At 42.3% G+C, this 18879-nt stretch overlaps 2 protein-coding genes across 9 annotated transcripts; one reads left to right on the plus strand and one right to left on the minus strand.

Moving 5' to 3' along the window:
• Positions 1 to 456: 456 nt before the first annotated feature.
• Positions 457 to 12762, minus strand: DERL2 (derlin 2). Of its 7 annotated transcripts, none has more exons than XR_013405763.1 (8): positions 12626 to 12735; positions 11715 to 11780; positions 8923 to 8996; positions 7422 to 7515; positions 6471 to 6666; positions 6138 to 6228; positions 3953 to 4100; positions 462 to 959 (listed from the first exon to the last, which is right to left on the minus strand). XR_013405763.1 is itself a non-coding variant. In NM_001194187.2 (7 exon segments), coding segments are annotated over 7 exon segments (720 nt in total). In that variant the 5' UTR covers positions 12719 to 12762; the 3' UTR covers positions 457 to 853.
• A 311-nt stretch (positions 12763 to 13073) lies between these two features.
• On the plus strand, positions 13074 to 17272 carry MIS12 (MIS12 kinetochore complex component). Of its 2 annotated transcripts, none has more exons than XM_001101672.5 (2): positions 13074 to 13192; positions 15324 to 17270. In XM_001101672.5, exon 2 carries the CDS (start codon positions 15364 to 15366, stop codon positions 15979 to 15981), a length of 618 nt encoding a protein of 205 aa, XP_001101672.1. In that variant the 5' UTR covers positions 13074 to 13192; positions 15324 to 15363; the 3' UTR covers positions 15982 to 17270.
• The last annotated feature ends 1607 nt before the right edge of the window (positions 17273 to 18879 follow it).

Raw genomic sequence — 18879 nt, forward strand, 5'->3', positions numbered from 1 at the left:
AAAGAAAAAAAAAAAGTCTAATGAAAATCTTCCTAGTTTTCCAAAAATGTGGCCCTTAGCAATCTTTCCCTGGATACTTCTTAATGGAGAAATGTAAGCAAAGCAAATAAGATGCCACATTAGCTTACAGCTGACTTTCCTATAGCTGAATTCCTACTGCTACAAGAAGCATCCTCCCTCCTTTTTTTCCACGTTGTCTGACAGTTTTGCAAAACCCAGATGGAAACAACCTATCCAGATGACAGAAATAAATCATCTTCCTGGTGAATCTTGCATTCTGAATTAGTAAGATGTACACAACCACAGCATGACAGCCACGTATTTCCAATCCTGAAATGAAATCCAGTTAAAAGTTGTGAAGACACAGAAGAACAGCTGTGTAAACTGTTCTGAGCTCAGATCTACGCAGGAGAGCTACAATACATTATCAGAATTTAAAAGATCACACACAAAAGCTTTAATACAGTGAGAGAAAAATGGAATTCAGTTTTATTGTGTCCTCTCTGAAACTTCCATTTACACCATGGCCTCATCTATCAAGAGGAAGAAAAGGCCCTGCCTTATACCATAAAAATCAAGTACTCATGTACTTGTTGGAGGTGGCAGGATATTTGTTTCTCCAGTTTTTTGGCTCCGAGAAATTACACTTTCAGTACCAGCATAGTGAGGAACCACTGGCAAACTGTTGGAAATGTCTTCTGGATTAGTCAGTGTACCATTTCATAAAGTGCTTCTGGAGTTAAAATCTGCCAAGCTGTCAAAAGTGTCCACACTTTTGCAACAAAGGATAAAAGAATCCCAGTGGGTATCACTGAGTCCTTCCCAGCTGGGTCTCATTATTGGCACTGCTGCTTTAACCTCCAAGGCGCTGGCCCTCACCCCAGGCGAAGCCTCCTGGCCGTTCTTCAGGTAGTGGATTGTAATTTGGATCCTCATCTGGTGTATCAAAAATAGCTTTCCTAAAAGACAGGCAACAGATATAATTTGGTCCCAGAGTCATCTCAGGTCCAAAGTACTACAAGGTCAGTTCAGGTCCCACAGGGTTTCCACCCATAGGTAAGCACTACACCCGCCTGCCAATTAAACAGTCAACATATTGTAAGAGCATCTATAATTATTAACATTTACATTAGCTTTTATCTTTCACTGATTTTTACTAGAAAAGCAACCCAAATCATAATAATTATAGAGAAGGAGAAAACAAGAGATTAGCAAAATATCCTAAATTCCCAGAGGTAACTATTGTCAATGTTTCAGTTATTCTTTGGGAACTTTTACATTATGTAATTTTACAAAAGTTAGATCACACTACTTTTGTAAGCTGACTTTCACATATTTATCATTAATGTCTCCCCATAACCAAGGTATCACCCAAGTGTCCATCAACAGGTGAATGAACAAAATATGGTACATACATATTACAGAATTTTTTTTTTTTTTTGAGATGGGGTCTCGCTCTGTTGCCCAGGCTGGAGTGCCGTGGTGCGATCTCGGCTCACTGCAACCTCTACCTCCTGGGTTCAAGCAATTCTCCTGCCTCAATCTCCCGAGTAGCTGGGATTACAGACACCCGCCACCATGCCCAACTAATTTTTGTATTTTTAGGAGGGACGAGGTTTCATCGTGTTGGCCAGACTGGTCTCGAACTCCTGAACTCAGGTGATCTGCCCACCTCGGCGTCCCAAAATGCTGGGATTACAGGCATGAGCTACTGTACCTGGTCAACATGGTAAAACCCTGTCTCCACCAAAAATACAAAAATTAGCCTGGCACGGTGAGGCAGGAGAATCGCTTGAACCTGGGAGGAACAGGTTACAGTGAGCTGAGATTGCTCCATTGCACTCCAGCCTGGCAACAGAGCAAGACTGTCTCAAAAAAAAAGGAAGGAAATTCAGACACATGGTACAACATGGATGAACCTTGAGGACTTTACACTAAATGAAATATGAAATAAGCCAGACAAAAAAGGACAAATATTGTATGATTCCACTTATGAGGTACATAGAGTAGTCAAATTCAGAGAAACAAAACAGAATGGTGGTGGCTGGGGTGGCGAGTTGTTTAATGAGTACAGAGTTGCAGTTCTGCAGGATGAAGAGAGTTCTATGGATGGTGGTGATGGCAGCAAAATAGTATGAATATACTTAATGCCACTGAACATTTAAAATGAGTTAAGATGGTGAATTTTATGTTAGGTATTATTTTACTACAAAAGTTTTAAAAAATTCACAAGGTATCCCAAGAAAAATTACTGCAGAACATAGGAGGGGATAGTAAATGTCCAAAAGACTCTCTAAGTACTAGGATGTAGTAATTCAAAACCTCACTAAAGAAGGAACCATTAAAGCAGCATCCTCAATTTGCACTTATACTTCTACTTGTAATCCCCCACAGTTGATAAAATTAGAAATGTATTTGAAAACTTCTAATTTATACTGGAGTCAGAAAAACTATACTTCAAAATGAGTTTTTAAAATTCTTATGAATTAACAATAAAAACAAACCAACAGAAAAAAATGGGCAAAGGGCTGAATAGGCAATTCAAAAAGGAAATCCATGTGGTCAATAAACGTGAGAATGTTTGCTCTCACAATAATCAAAGGAAAGTACATTAGAAACTGAGATCCCGGCCAGGCGTGGTGGCTCATGCCTGTAATCCCAGCACTTTGGGAGGCCGATCACCTGAGGTCAGGAGTTCAAGACCAGCCTGACCAACATGGCGAAACCCCATCTCTACTAAAAATACAAAATTAGCCGGGTGTCGTAGTGCATGCCTGTAATCCCAGCTACTCAGGAGGCTGATGCAGGAGAATCACTTGAACCTGGGAGGCGAAGGTTGCAGTGAGCCGAGACTGAGCCTCTGAACTCAAGCCTGGGCAACAGAGTGAGAATCCTTAGCAATGACAACAAAAACAAAACTGAGACCCCTTCTACTGCCCAAACATTAGCAGGATGGGGGTGGGGGCACAGCCTGGTATAGGGAGTCAAGAGCCCCATCAGACCATGCACACATGGAGGTGGCCCGACGAGATGTTAGCCTGAGTAGGGTGGGGAGGCATCCCCGTAAGAGGGCAGCCTGGTCTGGGGAATCTGAGGGTGAGTGAGACGAGCAAGGCATCCATATGGGGGAGGTGGAGACTATCACAAAAGACTGGTTACATATGAGGGGTAATTAGGTAGGTAAAACATTAATCATAATAAGAATCAGGTTAGGACAGATGGAAAGGGCAGATGGAAAGCAGTGGTACATTCACACAACCAAATAATACTCAGCAATAAAAAGGAACAAATTACCAATAAATACAAGAACACAGATGAGTCTCAAAAACATTATGTTGAATGAGAGAAGCCTTTTACCAAAGAGTACATGCATACTGTACGATTCTACTCATGAAGCTGCACAACATGAAAAACTAATCTATAGAGGAACAAAATCAGAATAGCAATTGCTTCTTGGGGGACAGGTGCAATGACTGACAAGGAAGGATATCAGGGAACGTTCTGATTGATGGTAATTTTCTGTCTTGATAGATACACAGAAGTGTGCATTTATAGAAACTCAGTTGACATACTCAAGATTTATTTTGTTGCACATAAATACTGAACTCTAGTTACTGATATGCATATTCAAGTATACAAGGAATTAAGTATACATATAATGGCACATACATTTTGGATTGGAAAGCTAGATGTAGGGATAGGTGTGCAAAAAGAATAGGGAACTATTAATTACAGAATCTATGTGGTGGCTACATGAAGCTCACTCCAATTTTTTTCTGATTTCCTATAAGTTTGGAAATTTTCATAATAAAATACTGGAGGAAACAAATAGGAAAAAAGCTAGAACGAACCATGAGGTAGTACTAGAAATGGGAGTATAGTATAAACCCATGTTTTTAAAAATACATAGATCTAAAAATATACATTTGTATACATTATCATACATACATACAATTCCACTGCTCTGTTCACTGAGAGGATCTGGGAATAGCAACACTCCAATAGCAATGAGCACATCTAGCACCCAGATCTTGGCTTCTAAATACCATTCTCCACTTTAAAGGAACCAGGGCTCCTTGAAGAAACAGCTGATTCTAGGACTGGATCAAGGAGAGCACAGGATGAGCCTGGTATATCTTGTTGTGCCAGAAAACAATTGCAAAAAATAAAACAAAATAAAAAGTGGGCTGTAGTGGCTCACACCTGTAATCTCAGTGCTTTGGTAGGCCAAGAGACAGGAGGATCACCTGAGGACTGGAGTTTGAGACTAGTCTGGGCAACATAGAGAGACCTCATCTCCACAAAAAAAAATATTTAAGAAAGAAAATAAGCAGAGGTTGGTGGTGTGCACCTGTAGTCCCAGCTACTCAGGAGGCTGAGGCGGGAAGATCACTTGAGCCCAGGGGTTTGAGTTAACAGTGTGCTATTATCATACCACTGCACTCCAGTCTGGACAATGGAGTGAGACCCTATACTGCATATGTAATTTCCTGGAGGACTGAAATTGTTTCAAAACATTTTTTAAAAATCATAAACAATGAGACATCATCCTATAACTATTCAACTAGGAAAGGGTAAATAAAATGTCTCCCTTGTTTGATGAGGATGTGCAGAAATGAACAGTTATAAATGCTAGTTGAAATGTAAACTTGAACATCCATTCTGGAAGGCGTTTGGCAACAAAATAGCAATTCCACTTCTAGGAATTATCTTTTGAAAATAATCATGGATGTGTGCAGAGATTTAGCTACAAGGATATTCACCACTCCAATTATAGACGAGAAAACCGAGCACTAATGTCAATGTCCATCAATAAGGGATTAGTAAAATTATGCCATATCCACACCATGGAATATCACCTGTTATAATTTTATAACACTTTAGGATGGAAAAAACAATTCTGACATATTAAGTTTACAAGGTTACAAAAATTGTTTTTTGAGACAGGGTGCCACTCTGTCCCTCAGCCCAAAGTGCAGTGGTGCGATCTTGGCTCACTGCAGCCTCAACCCCTCTGGGCTCGAGCAATCCTTCCACCTCAACCTCTCAAGTAGCTGGGATTACAAGCATGTGCCACCATTTGCAGCTTTTGTAGAGATGGGGTTTTGCCACGTTGCCCAGGCTGGTCTCAAACTCCTGAGCTCAAGTGATCCATCTGCCTTCGCCTCTCAAAGTGCTGGGATTACAGGAATGTGTTATGTTGTCCAGGCTGGAATGCAGTGGCTATGTTAAAGGCCTGGCCCAAGAAGAGCAGTGGCTATTCACAGGCTCAGTCATAGTGCACTATGGCCTTGACTGGCTCAGCGTTTTTTAGAAAGTACAGACAGTAAAGACTGAAGAATACACACTGAAAAGTTAACAATGATAGCCACTGCTATACCCAAGTGTGGACAATTTCACTTTCTTCTTTTTGCTTAACTAGTCTACAACAAACATTTTAAAACAAAAACTCACATTTCACTTCTCAATTGAGCCCTTTTTAATATGGCATCTCCCAAGGATACCAAATTCCAGAGTAGAAAGAGGTCTCATAAATCAAAGTTCTACTGCACTCCAGCCTAGGTGACAGAACGAGACCCCATGTTTAAAAAAGAAAGAAAGAAAGAAAGAAAGAAATCAAAGTTCTACCTCAGGAAACTGAATTGCAAAAAAGAAGGGACTTGCTCTATGGCTGGTCAGTGGGACAGCTACACCTGGTTTCCAGTCCAAAGCTATTTGTACTCTGCTTCACTTCTTATCTCAACCACCTGCTCAGCAGGCCACAAAGTCCACCATCAGAAACTTTCATCAGTTTTGCCCATTTTGCTACCTTACTTCACTAAACGTGGACAGTGGCTTTCATAAAACCAGCAGGCTCCTCCTGGAATAGGAAGTTCTAGTGGTCATCTGGAACAACGATTACCAGGTTACTCCCAAGATATCCTGAGCCTGTTAACCTTGCTCTTGCCACAACCCTGGCACTGTCTGCTCCTACCCAATCCAAGTGCTCTTCAACTGCAGCCAGACTGCTCAATCTGCAAATAGTTACTGACCTGAACTATGTGTACTAGGAGCTAGGGGAGCCGAAGAAAACACAGATCATGCCCTCTGTCCTGGTTTGCCTGTAAGAGTATGTAACCTGGTGTTAAAATACTCACAAAATAGATGGTGTTTTCAGAATTCTTATTCCACCAGGCTGATTGGGAAATACATCTTCCAAGAAAAAATAAATGTGTCCAACTGCAATACCTAGAGTCAAGCAGAAATAAAGGATGAGGGAGAGAATTAAAATTTAGATGGCAGGTAGACCTACCAACATAAATCGACTACATTTAGGATGAATGTCAACATAATTATTAAAAATTAATGAACTAATATTGTAGTATTTTACAATAGGTAATACATGAAGGCCAAACAGAATAAACATGAAAAATAGTGGTAAAATACTTTTACAGGTAAAATGACTTAAAAAATAGTGAGAAGAGCCTTACCCAAAAGGTCCACAATGATTGAGTTCCCCAACAACAAGGAAAAGCCCATGAGCACCCAGGGCAGAAAGGGGGCCTGGAAGTTGAGAAGGCCGAAGAAGTTCATGCGGACATAGGGGTTCCTTCGGCTCCACACGTAGACGAGCATTATTGTAAAGGCCTGGCCCAAGAAAACTAAGCTCACAAACAGACCAAAAAGCTAGCAGATGACATTAAGGAAAATATCAACATGAAAAGTTTAATAGGGAAGACTGAGCAGGAGAACTAAAGATTGTGTTCTAACAAAAGTTTGAATTGGAAAAGTCAAGTTGTTACATCTTTAGAACAGAAGGAAAAAAACCCAGAAAATAATTACCCAGAGCAATCAGGCAAAAATCTGCTTAGGCTAAATTATTGAGATTTACAGCTACTTCAAACAAATAATTCTGCTTTCGTGAAGTTTCTTGCCTCTTTGGAAAATGTGTTAATTCTTCGTTCAATAATTATATTAAAGCTTGCTCACAATTAGCACCTTTACAGAGGTGAATAAAGCTAGCTGGAATAAAACCATCTTGTCGGACCGTACCATATCTAAGTCTATTGTACAGATGAAAATTCTTTTTCTGAAAAATAATTTATTGGTTTTGAAAGCCACCAAGTAAATGTCTTACCAACTTAGTTTAAAAGTGAAGTACGCCAAGCAGCAATGATATAACTGAGATGCTTAACAGGAACCCACCTGGGTTAAAAGTTCCTGTGACTTGCTCTTCCTGTCCGACTGCTAGGCTTGGAAACTTGTCACAGAAAATGTGCTGTAAAATAAATGATAGCGCCCTGAAGCTAAGATCTGGAGATCTACTTTTATCTGTTTGTTCCGAATATCTAGAGAATTGTGGGAGACAGATGACAAGTTTTAGGAAGAGCCAGAGTGTTCTTCAACATTTTCCCGTAGGTTTTCGATTTGTTGAAGGATACGGTCATTAAGAATCCACCAAAAAGGAACATAAATACAAAGTCTGCTGTCCGACCTCGGAAAGAGCCTTCTTCTAGCATTCGACAGTAACGATATCTTAAGTTCCAAGTTAAGAAAATATTCAGCACACGAATATGAACGAAGTAAAAACTTAATGTTATCTTGTAAGTACACTTGGATTCCATATTATTTGTAAGAAGTCAAGTCTTCATTTGTGTAAGAATGTTTGAGTGGTAATGTGATTACTCTTTTACCAAGCATTTTAGAAAAGGTCAAGACCAGCATCATTTTTAACAAACTGTCCCTGGCTGGGAACTAATACAGATGACACACAGACATGCTTTCAGTCCCCTATCCTTTTTTTTTTTTTTTTTTCCCTTTCGAGACGAGTCTCGCTCTGTCATCCAGGCAGGAGTGCAATGGCACAATCTCGGCTCACTGCAAGCTCTGCCTGCCAGACTCAAGCAATTCTCCTGCCTCAGTCTCCTGAGTAGCTGGGATTACAGCTGTGCACCACCACACCAGGCTAATTTTTCACCACGTTGACCAGGCTGGTCTCAAACTCCTGACCTCGTGATCCACCCACCTTGGCCTCCCCAGGTGCTGGGATTACAGGTGTGAGCCACCACACCCGGCCCTCCAGTCCCCTACTAAACCTTTAAAAATTTGTATTGTCTTTCCTGTGCTCAGCCACACCTTAATCTGCACCATCTTTGCTTCTCCACGTCCTAACTTGGAAGAAATCCGCAGCAAGAAGCCTTGTGTGCTAAACTACTTTTCCAGGCCTGGCAGGTTGAGCACCTCAGTCAATAAAGATGAATCATGAGGAGAAAAAACTTTACTGGAAACTTCTCAGAATGATATACTACACAGGACTTAAAATGGATTCCTGCCATCCTCGGGAAGGAATGCAGCTGCAGATGAGCTGAACTGTAACTCCCTCTTCATACAGAGGGCAGGGGTGGAGGAGGAATGCCCTGCTCTGTGGCCCCAACTGCCACTGGATCAGAGCTGGGGTTTTCCTTTCAACAAACCGGAACTTGACAAGCCCAGCAGACACAATCACTGTCTTTCAGCCAGTAGTTCCAGCAACCACGACCCAAGGAGATCTCAAGTTTCCACTCCTCATGAACCCACTCCAAAACTTATGCCCAAATTCTACTAAATTATCATTGTATTCAGGTTGTTTTACCGCTTTGTACCTGTTGGTGTTACTGTGGAGGTATGCCTCAAATCAATTCTCCCCTCCCTTGATCAGATTTGTAAGTAACAAAAAAGCAGAGGTGCTATCTTTTTATGGTTAAAACCTCCCATTTGAACAAACAGTGACCTACAAACATTTTCAAAACATTACTACCTAACCAACTACTTTATGTACCACCGACCCAGAAATTACAGCTAAGATGGTACCAAAAACAAATAACAGGATTAAAAGTTTCAACTTAATTTTTTACTTCCTAAGAAAACAAAGTTTTGATGCTGACCCCATTTAATAAAGGATACAGAAAAATCATGTTAAATAAAAAATTGAATCCGACTGGCCCAAAAAATAAGAAATTGGTGATTAATCTCCATATCTGTTAAAAAAAAATCAAGAGAAAGATGTATTAAGTAAAATAAATTACCAGGAAACAGTTCCATATTAATACAAAAGATACATCCTATGACTGTGATGGTTGAGAAGCCTTGGACAGAGTGATATTCTGTTCTGAAACAAAAACAGGGGCACATAATCTGATGTTAGATTTTTTTTTTTGCTGCTTTTAGTTCAAAGTCTGAAAGACATCATTGTGACTGTGACATTTATAATAATAGGACAGAAAATTTTAAATTGTGATCATCTTATCGAGAAAGTTTGGTAGGAAGGCTAGGTTAATTTGCCGAACAGAAAACAGTGCTTTCGTGTGTAGTATCATCATATAATAAATAGAACTGACATACCAGAGAAAAACTTCAGGGTCTAATATAAATTGCTGAGAAATGTTTACATCAGGCAGTCAGAAACATCAAAAAGAAAGGAAAATTCTTTTTTTTTTTAATTAAAACTTAAAAAAAAAAAAATAGAGACAGGTTCTCACTATGTTGCCCAGGCTGACTCAAACTCCTGGCCTCAAGGGATCATCCACCTCAGCCTCCCAAAGTGCTAGGATTAGAGGCCTGAGCCACTGCACCTGGCCAGAAGGGAAAATTCTAAGGCAAATACCCAAGTTCTAATCTGAACAAATGGCCAACTCCCTGTAAGAACTAATGGTCTAATAATTACAGTCTACTTGGGAGATACAAGAACACTCATTTTCTTTTTCCTTTTTTTTTGAGACAGAGTCTCGCTGTCGCCCAGGCTGGAGTACAGTGGCACAATCGCAGCTCACTGCCTCCCACGTTCAAGCAATTCTCCTGCCTTAGCCTCCCAAGTAGCTGAGATTACAGGTGTGCACCACCACACCAGGCTAATATTTTTATTTTTAGTAGAGGCAGGGTTTCATCATGTTGGCCAGGCTGGTCTCAAACTCCTGACCTCAAATGATCCACCCACCTCAGCCTCCCAAAGTGCTGGGATTACAGGCGTGAGCCACCGCGCCCGGCCAAACACTCATTTTCTTGTTGGAAACCCTGATACACCCTTCCCTACCCAACCTCTCCACACCCACAGTAACCACTCACAATGGTAGAGTGCTTAACATTTTAAAATGTCTACTATCTGTTGTGATTCTGTGAGACAAGCAAGTTAATTCACAGATAGGAAACTAAAAGACTAAAAGTTGAATAACTAGCTGATACTAGTTATTCAGCTAAAAGTTGAACTACTAGCTGAACACTAGTTACTCAGCTGAAAGTTGAACTTTTAAATGTCCTGACCAAGGACCCGCAGGAGTAGATGGAGACTGATGGCAAATCTCAAAGTCCTAACTCCAAATGTCATCAAGAGTTTAACAGTTTAACCCCAGGCAGAGTAAAACCAAGCAAGCCAAGTAGGAAGCAAGACTTACTTGGATGGAACTACAGCTCCATGTGAGTATTGTGGGAACACAGTGACAAGAGATGACAAGACTACTTTACAAATCACTAAATTCTTGAGAATTGGTAACTATTAAAGTTGAAACAATTCAGTTCTACATATTAATTACCCAGATTTTAGAGTCCTCATCCTAGTGAGGAGACAAGCATACACATAACTGCAAAGTAAAGGTGAGAGATGCTCTAAAACAAAGGAGGATGAGTACATAAAGGTTACACAAAAGCTGCGTTTTGAAAGGCAAGCCAGAGTTCAATGGGTATAAAGTGAACGAAACACATTTGAGACAGAGGGAACAGCATGTGTAGAGGCACAATTATTGGCTTTTGGGTCTCTCCCCTACTCCAACTATGGTCTGTAAGATCATCTTGGAACAGAAAAATCCATGTTTCTTTTAGCATTTTGAGACAGAGTTTCGCTCTTGTCTCAGAGGCTGGCATAATCTCGGCTCATTGCAACCTCCGCCTCCCGGGTTCAAGTGATTCTCCTGCCTCAGCCTCCCCAGTAGCTAGGATTACAGGCATGTGTCATCACGCCCGGCTAATTTTTGTATTTTTAGTAGAGACAGGGCTTCACCATGTTGGCCAGGCTGGTCTCGAACTCCTGACCTCAGGTGATCTGCCTGCCTCAGCCTCCCAAAGTGCTGGGATTACAGGCGTGAGCCACTGCGCCCAGCCTCTTTTGACATTTTAATCACCGGAAAGGACCATCTCCCACTGTAATCTAATAAACCACCACATAGCTTTAGATGTTTGGAATTTTGTTAGTATGATCTGATCACTGGAAGACAGATCACAATTTAAAAGCACTAACAGAATTGAGTTTCTGGACCATCATGATAACACCAAGGTGGTGGGCGTGCCTAGGTGGTGAATGGACAAAATAAGGCCATCCCTGCAGAGACAACCCCTAAGCAGCTAGCTGGTCACTCTCCTCTCATACTACAACATTAAGTCTAAACCAGTGATTTCCGAATACAGGAACTGGACACATCAAAACGATGCAGGGAACTTTAAAAATGAAACACAGATTTTAATTCCTACCCTTGCAAATTCTGATTTGGTACTTGTTGAGGAGCTTGGGAATCTCTTCAAAGTTCCCTAAGGGATTCTCAAGTCCAACCAGGCTGCAGAATCACTGCTTTACATCCTGACAAGACAACTTATAATCAAAGGTCCCCCATGGGGTTCTTTTTTAGGATAGTGTACAACGGGATTTGCTACTAAACAGTAAGTAAAAGAAGAAACTGAAGCATTAATCACTATTGTGATGAACCACTTACTTGAAAGTGTTTAAAGATTAATTCAGGATTGAAGTACAACTGAAAAGGTGTGATCAATTCCAACTGCTGAAATAGAAAAAGAGCTTCTTAAAGCAAATCAACCAAGAAACAAAATTTCATCATTTACAACAAAGGATTAGTAGGTCTAGCAATTTCCAACTCTCGGTCAATTACTGATTTTCTTTAAGCCTTTCTTCTTAGGCCAGAGGAAGAGGTTGGTAAAGAATTCTCTAGAATTGGTAGAATTCTTTGTATCCTCAATACCTAACACAAAAAAGTTTATGTTGCAATAGTTGAGGCTGACATGAAGAAATGAGGCAGACAGGTGGTGATATTTTAGACACAGGACAAATAAAAACAGCTGCTATGAATCTACCCACCACATGGGCACCACCTGAAACAGCCGTGTGAAACAACAAAACTCACTTGAAATAACGGAGACTCGAGACCCTGCCACCGTTGGGGCTGGGTACCTCCAGCTAGCCCTTTGTTACCCAGAGACCCTCTTTATTATAAGCCACTCCCCTCTGGACAGTTTCCACCTTGCTTTCCTCATTCCTGTTTCTTCATAAAACGGACCTTCCTCTCACTAGTCACCACGGTACCACCTGGCCATTGGCAGAGCTCTCGGACACATTTCTCGGGTGGGAGGCTCCCGCAACCCTAACCCGGTATAGGTCCGGCCCTCATCTCTTAGAAACTGACCTGACCCCCCATGAAGCAGCACTCCCTTCTCAGGTCACTGGATAAGCATTCTCGGCGCCAACTCGAACCCCAGAGTAATCCCTGTACGTCTCCAACCATCCCCGGGACCAGCCCCTCTGGGCCTCCCCGAAGCCCAAACCCCAGTTTCCTGAAGACCCAGTCATATCCAGCCCAGATAATGAGAAGGTGGCACTGCAGCTGCTCACCACGGCGGCGGTGGTGAGGACGCAGGCCGTGGTGTAGGCGCGGCTGACCGGTGGGATCTGCAGGTACTCCAGCCGCAAGCTCTGGTACGCCATCTTCCCCACCGTCGCCTGCCCCCCTCACTTCCCCTTCCGCCAGCAGGCCCAGGCGGCTGGGCGGGACAAAGGCCTCCCCCGCGCCCGCTTTAGGGTTCCCGCGGCTGCCCAATCAACGCCAAGCAATCGGCCAGCCGCCAATCCGTAGAGACTTAAGGAAGGCACATCCGCCAATCACGAGTTGCGTGGCCACCGCCCCCCCCCAGCCCCCCAAGTACAGGTTCCTTCTGCCAATCCCCGCCGGCCACAGCTAACTTTCCCGCCCAGCCCCTTTCTGTCATAATTGACGTGTCCCCAACCAGCCAATCAGGAACGCGAGAGTATCCCGCGTTTACTTTCGCTCGCCGAGGCGCGTATCAGTCGGAATTTTGGGGAGCCAACCGCGCCGTCTGTCGCTGGCAAGCCAGCGGCGGTTTAAAGGAGGTGGCGGGAAGCCTGTGTGTGCTCGAATTCGTGACCCTCATGGTCGCTCCGGTAAGTACTGCGGGGCAGCATTTTCTCTGAGGAGAAGCGGGGACGGGCGAGACTGGCTTAGGCGGCATCGCGAGGGAGCGCGGCGGCCCGTGGGTCGGCCTTACAGCGGGCTCCAACCTGAAGGTCCCAGCATGCAGCGCGGGCTCGGGGCCCGACGGATGCCGGGAGCCGGCCGGAAGTTCCGGCGCTCTGGCTTCTGGGTCCTGTGCAGCGCGATCGCCGGGTCTTCGCTTAACTCACTAAGATGGCCTGGGCACCTCTGCGTTGAATCGGCAAATACTGATCAAGCCACATTTATTCTGCCTTCAGGAACTCTTTAAGTCTAGCAGAGAAGATGAGGCGGTAGAAGTTTATCAGCCAGTGCCCGAAGAGAGGTCCTGATGGGAATTAAAAGGAAGGAGTTAATCAAGGAAGTGTATTTTTTGTTGTTAGCGATGGCGCACATCTGTAATCCCAGCTACGTGGGAGGCTGAGCTAAGAGGATCACTTGAACTTAGGAGGCCGAGGTTGTAGTGAGCCAACATCATACCACTGCACTCCAACCTGGGCGAGAGAGTGAGACTTTGTCTCAAAAAACAAAAACAAAAATAACAACAACAAGAAAATTAGCCAGGCATGGTGGCCTGCACCTGTAGTTCTGGCTACTTGGGAGGCTGAGGTGGGAGGATTGCTTGGACCCGGGAGGTTGAGGCTGCAGTGATCCGTGATTGTGCCACTGCACTCCGGCCTGGGTGACAGAGCCAGAACACGTCTCACAAAAAAAAAAAAAAAAAAAAACAGAAATCCTACCTTACATATACGGCCAAACAGTTATAACCACTCTATATTTAGCCATTACAAACGTAAATTTTTATTTTATTTTATTTTATTTTTTGAGACGGAGTCTCACTCTGTTGCCCAGGCTGGGGTGCAGGGGTACGATCTCGACTCACTGCAACCTCCGCCTGGGGTTCCAGTGATTCTCCTGGCTCAGCCTCCCGAGTAGCTGGGATCACAAGTGCCCACCACCACGCCTGGCTAATTTTTGTATTTCTGGTAGAGATAGGGTTTTGCTCTGTTGGCCAGGCTGGTCTTGAACTCCTGACTTCAGGTGATCTGTCCATCTCGGCCTCCTAAAGTGGTGAGACTACAAGCATGAGCTATCGTGCTCGGCCTACAAACATAAATTCTTAAGATTAGCTGCATCTTCCCATAAGAAGATTTGACTGTACTGCTTATTGCAAATTATTTCATAAAGTGCATTCTAAATTCACCTGATAATTGAAGTAGCAGTTTGTTTTAGCTAATTGCCTTTATCTGAATAATAAAACTTCTCTTATTTCTATGACAAGCATATCATTTCATCTCAGAAAAAGATGCCTAAGTTGAATTCCCACAATGGCAAGGAGATAGGGGTTTATTTTCCTAGATGTTTATATTTGAGAGGAATTGCTTGCAGACCCTTAAAAAAACATGTCAGGGTTATAAAGCTGACAAGGGACTTACTCATCTTCTAACTGGGGTTTTTTCATATGGCTTGGCTGGAGAACAAGCAAATTGAGGACATCAGCAGTGGAGTGATCAAAATGATAGATCATGAGGCCTAAAATGAATAAGGAAAGAAGAGAAATGGGAGAGGCTGAGAACAGAAAGAGAGGGTGGAGGGGCTGTAAGTCTTGAAGATTAGGGTGTAATATGAGTATATAAGAATTGGAAGAATTTTATAGGAGGTGGTAGTCAAAAAGTAGAAGCAGTTTGGAAGAGTGGTTACAAATATCAAGAGCCAGGTGGCTAAAAGGTGGAGCTATAGGTCATTGAAGCTCAAGAAACTGAATCTCTAGGGCATTGGTTAAGTCATCTGTTTAGACTTCAAAGTTTTCTAGGATGGTAATTCAGAAGACTGTGATCTGTGCCAAAGTCACAGGTAAGGGAAGTGAACAATGAGGAGGGGAACAGGGAGGGTATAGGCTGATGGAAGGAGCCTCAGAGAGGCAAGAGTTTATATTCTGTTGTGGAAGTGGCATCAGGTATAAAGGAAAACAAACTCCTTATTTTTTGTTTATTTGCTGCTTTGTTTGCTATCTGTAATGTGATTTGTTATCCTGCAGAAGATTTTTTTTCCAAATGAATTATTTCCTTTTTACATTTGCAGGTTTTTCACACCTGAAAATAACATAGCAAAATAAGCCAAGATGTCTGTGGATCCAATGACCTATGAGGCCCAGTTCTTTGGCTTCACGCCACAAACATGCATGCTTCGGATCTACATTGCATTTCAAGACTACCTATTTGAAGTGATGCAGGCCGTTGAACAGGTTATTCTGAAGAAGCTGGATGGCATCCCAGACTGTGATATTAGCCCAGTGCAGATTCGCAAATGCACAGAGAAATTTCTTTGCTTCATGAAAGGACATTTTGATAACCTTTTTAGCAAAATGGAGCAACTGTTTTTGCAGCTGATTTTACGTATTCCCTCAAACATCTTGCTTCCTGAAGATAAATGTAAGGAAACACCTTATAGTGAGGAAGATTTTCAGCATCTCCAGAAAGAAATTGAACAGTTACAGGAGAAGTACAAGACTGAATTATGTACTAAGCAGGCCCTTCTTGCAGAATTAGAAGAGCAAAAAATTGTTCAGGCCAAACTCAAACAGACGTTGACTTTCTTTGATGAGCTTCAAAATGTTGGCAGAGATCATGGGACTAGTGATTTTAGGGAGAGTTTAGTGTCCCTGGTTCAGAACTCCAGAAAACTACAGAACATTAGAGACGGTGTGGAAAAGGAATCGAAACGACTGAAAATATCTTAATTGCTCAGTAGTCAAAAGGAGGAGCCTGTCAAAAAGTAGAATCATAAGGAATTTATACTAATGACTGTTCAAGCCAACCATACTCTTTCTTGTATTCTGTGTCTTCCTCTTTTTTGGTCCACTTTCCTGAGGTATGTGTGTACTTCTTTGAACGAGGCTGCAGCATCTGTTCCTTAGAGTCTTCTAATAAGTGGGAAGGGATCAAACGAAGAAGCCATGGCCAGTTAAAGATACTTGCAGAGTTGTACCTTGGTCATAAGTCCTTTGTGACCTTGATGATTTTGACTTACTCTTTGGATGAGACCAGATGAGAAAAGGATTAAACGAGTGGCTCCTTTAGTAGTAGTAGTATTTTTGAGGCAAGGTCCCTTTCTGTCACCCAGGTTATAGTAGAGTTCAGTGGCACAGTCTTGGCTCACTGCAACCTCTGTGTCCTGGGCTCAAGTGATCCTCCTGCCTCAGCCTCTCAAGTAGCTAGGACCACAGGTGCGTGTCACCATGCTTTGCTAATTTTTTTGCAGAAATGAGGCCTCACTATATTGCCCAGGCTGAGTGACTTTCTTATTAACCAGTCATTACACTGCGGGACAGCCAACATAGAGTACTTGCTCTCACCCTGTACATTTTCTTACATCAGGGAGTCAATATGTAGTGGAAAGAAGCATGTAGCAAAAAAGACAACCTTGGTCTTTAATAAAAAAGAAATTGGTTTATTTCCGAAATAAATCTCCTGACAAAAATTCTGGTGATGTTAAGCAATGACTGTCTTAGAGTCCAGCCAGAGAAGACCTTACACAAAAAAAGAGAACCCACTGGAACAGAGAAGGAAGCGTGTAGCATACTCAGTAGTGAAATTTAATTTTACTGACTGTTACATATCCATGCCAATTTGTTTTCATACTTCAGTTGGTTTCGGAATCTGCCTTATACCTAGTATTTAATTATTTATTCATACTCACAAGCATCAAATATTTAATTCCCTCAGTGGGAAATTTGTGTTTAAACTCAATGGAATCTAATATTTCTTTATATCATTAGTCCCTGTAAAATGTTAGGTCACCCAGGGAAAGGGGAGAAATAGCAATGGCTGCTCCTAAGGTGTTGCTTGCCCTCCATGTCTTCCTAAAGAGCAGAACTTGGAGTTTCTCCTTTATGTAGAGAAGAAGTAACTTAGGGTGTATTTGCAATGAAATATTCATAGATACTGAAAGCTTGTGTTTACATGAAATATGTTTATTATCAAGAAGTCCTTTTTCCAATTCTGTACATTAAATATATGTGTTTTAAAAGGTTTGGTTTTTATTTTCTGCTGTCTATAATGCCATGGTATATTTCTTTCCAGTATGACTTTTTACTCATTTGAAAACACTGTCCTTTTCACATTTGTAGCTTATTCAAAATCTGTAGTGGGTTGAACAGTGATCCCTCAAAAGATAGGTCCATGTCCTAATTCCTGGAACCTGTGAATGTTGCCTTATTCAGAAAAGGAGTCTTTGCAGGTATAATTAAGGATATGGAGATAAGGAGATCATCCTGCATTATTTGGATGGACCCTAAATCCAGTGAAAAGTGTCCTTATAAGAGAAAGGCAGAGGGAGATTTCAGACAAAAGGAGGAGGTATTACGACCTCAAAGGCAGGTTGGGGCCAGGCGCAGTGGCTCACACCTGTAATCCCAGCACTTTGGGAGGCCTAGGTGGGCCGATCACTTGAGGTCAGGAGTTCAAGACCAGTCTGGCCAGCATGGTGAAACCCTGTCTCTACCAAAAATATAAAAAATTAGCCAGGTGTAGTAGCGCATGCCTGTAATCCCAGCTACTCGGGAGCCTGAGGCAGGAGAATCGCTTGAACCCGGGAGGCGGAGGTTGCAGTGAGCGGAGATATCACCCCTGCACTCCAGCCTGGTGACAGAGCAAGACTCCATCTCAAAAACAAAAAAAAAAAAAAAAGTTTGGAGTAATGCAGCCCCCACAAGCTGGAAGAGGCAAAGAAGAGATTCTCCCTTAGAGCCAACAGGTGGATTGCATTTCTGGCTTCCGGAACTGTGAGAGAATGTATTTCTGTTGTTTTAAGTCATCGGTCTGTTACAGCAGTCACAGGAAACGATATACCTATTAGCAGACATGTTAGTGAAATCAGAATATTGAGATGTTCATGAGGATATAAACTGTCTATTAAGGAAACAACTGCTGAGGCCTTGTCATTATTACATGCAGTAATATGGTTCATCTTAATACAGTTAAGTATGGTCATGACCTGGATAGAAGGGTGAAATCCAGTGTTTGAACTCAGGGGTCCATTTCGTGTTGAGTACATGCTTAATAACTGCTGGGCATTACTGTTGCTGTTTGTCATGGTGGTGTCTCTGCAGAAATAATATAGTTGGCCCTATCGTCCTCCAATAAGTAAATTCTCCCTTCAGAAATTTACAAATGAATCAGAATTATATACAGCTGGTTACCCATTCTCTGCTTCCCTGGGATGCAAGGTTGTTTTAACGTGTGAAAATGCATCAATAGAACAGAATAAATAGAACCACAATAGAATAAAGGATAAAAATTGTCCCATCTCCCATCCAGCATCAATCACCCAATTTCTCACTCTTCCCCCCACCCCAATACTAGATCCCGTTGTTCTGTAATACCAAACCGTCCCTGGTTTTATTTATTCTCTACTGTCATGCCTATTCACCACTACATAATGGATGTAAATGCAAAAAAAAAAAAGCATAACTGGGTGCAGTGGCTCACGCCTGTAATGCCAGCACTTTGGGAGGCTAAGGCAGGCAGATTGCCTGAGCTCAGGAGTTCAAGACTAGTCTGGGCAACATGGTGAAACCCTATCTCTACTAAAATACAAAAATTAGCCAGGTGTGGTGGCGTGCTCCTGTAATCACAGC

This window comes from Macaca mulatta, chromosome 16 (assembly GCF_049350105.2).
Source record: "Macaca mulatta isolate MMU2019108-1 chromosome 16, T2T-MMU8v2.0, whole genome shotgun sequence".
Taxonomy (NCBI): domain Eukaryota; kingdom Metazoa; phylum Chordata; class Mammalia; order Primates; family Cercopithecidae; genus Macaca; species Macaca mulatta.

Bases quoted from the DNA above. Each gene is read 5' to 3' on its own strand.
- DERL2 (XM_015118299.3), bottom strand. From the start codon at position 12,718: ATGGCGTACCAGAGCTTGCGGCTGGAGTACCTGCAGATCCCACCGGTC. The intron at 7,516-8,922 runs GTATCCTTTATT...TTGGAACTTAAG, and splicing joins TTATTTAACATGATTTTTCT to ATATCGTTACTGTCGAATGC. The intron at 960-6,137 runs GTGAGTATTTTA...CCTGTCTTTTAG, and splicing joins CTGAAAACACCATCTATTTT to GAAAGCTATTTTTGATACAC.
- MIS12 (XM_001101672.5), top strand. From the start codon at position 15,364: ATGTCTGTGGATCCAATGACCTATGAGGCCCAGTTCTTTGGCTTCACG.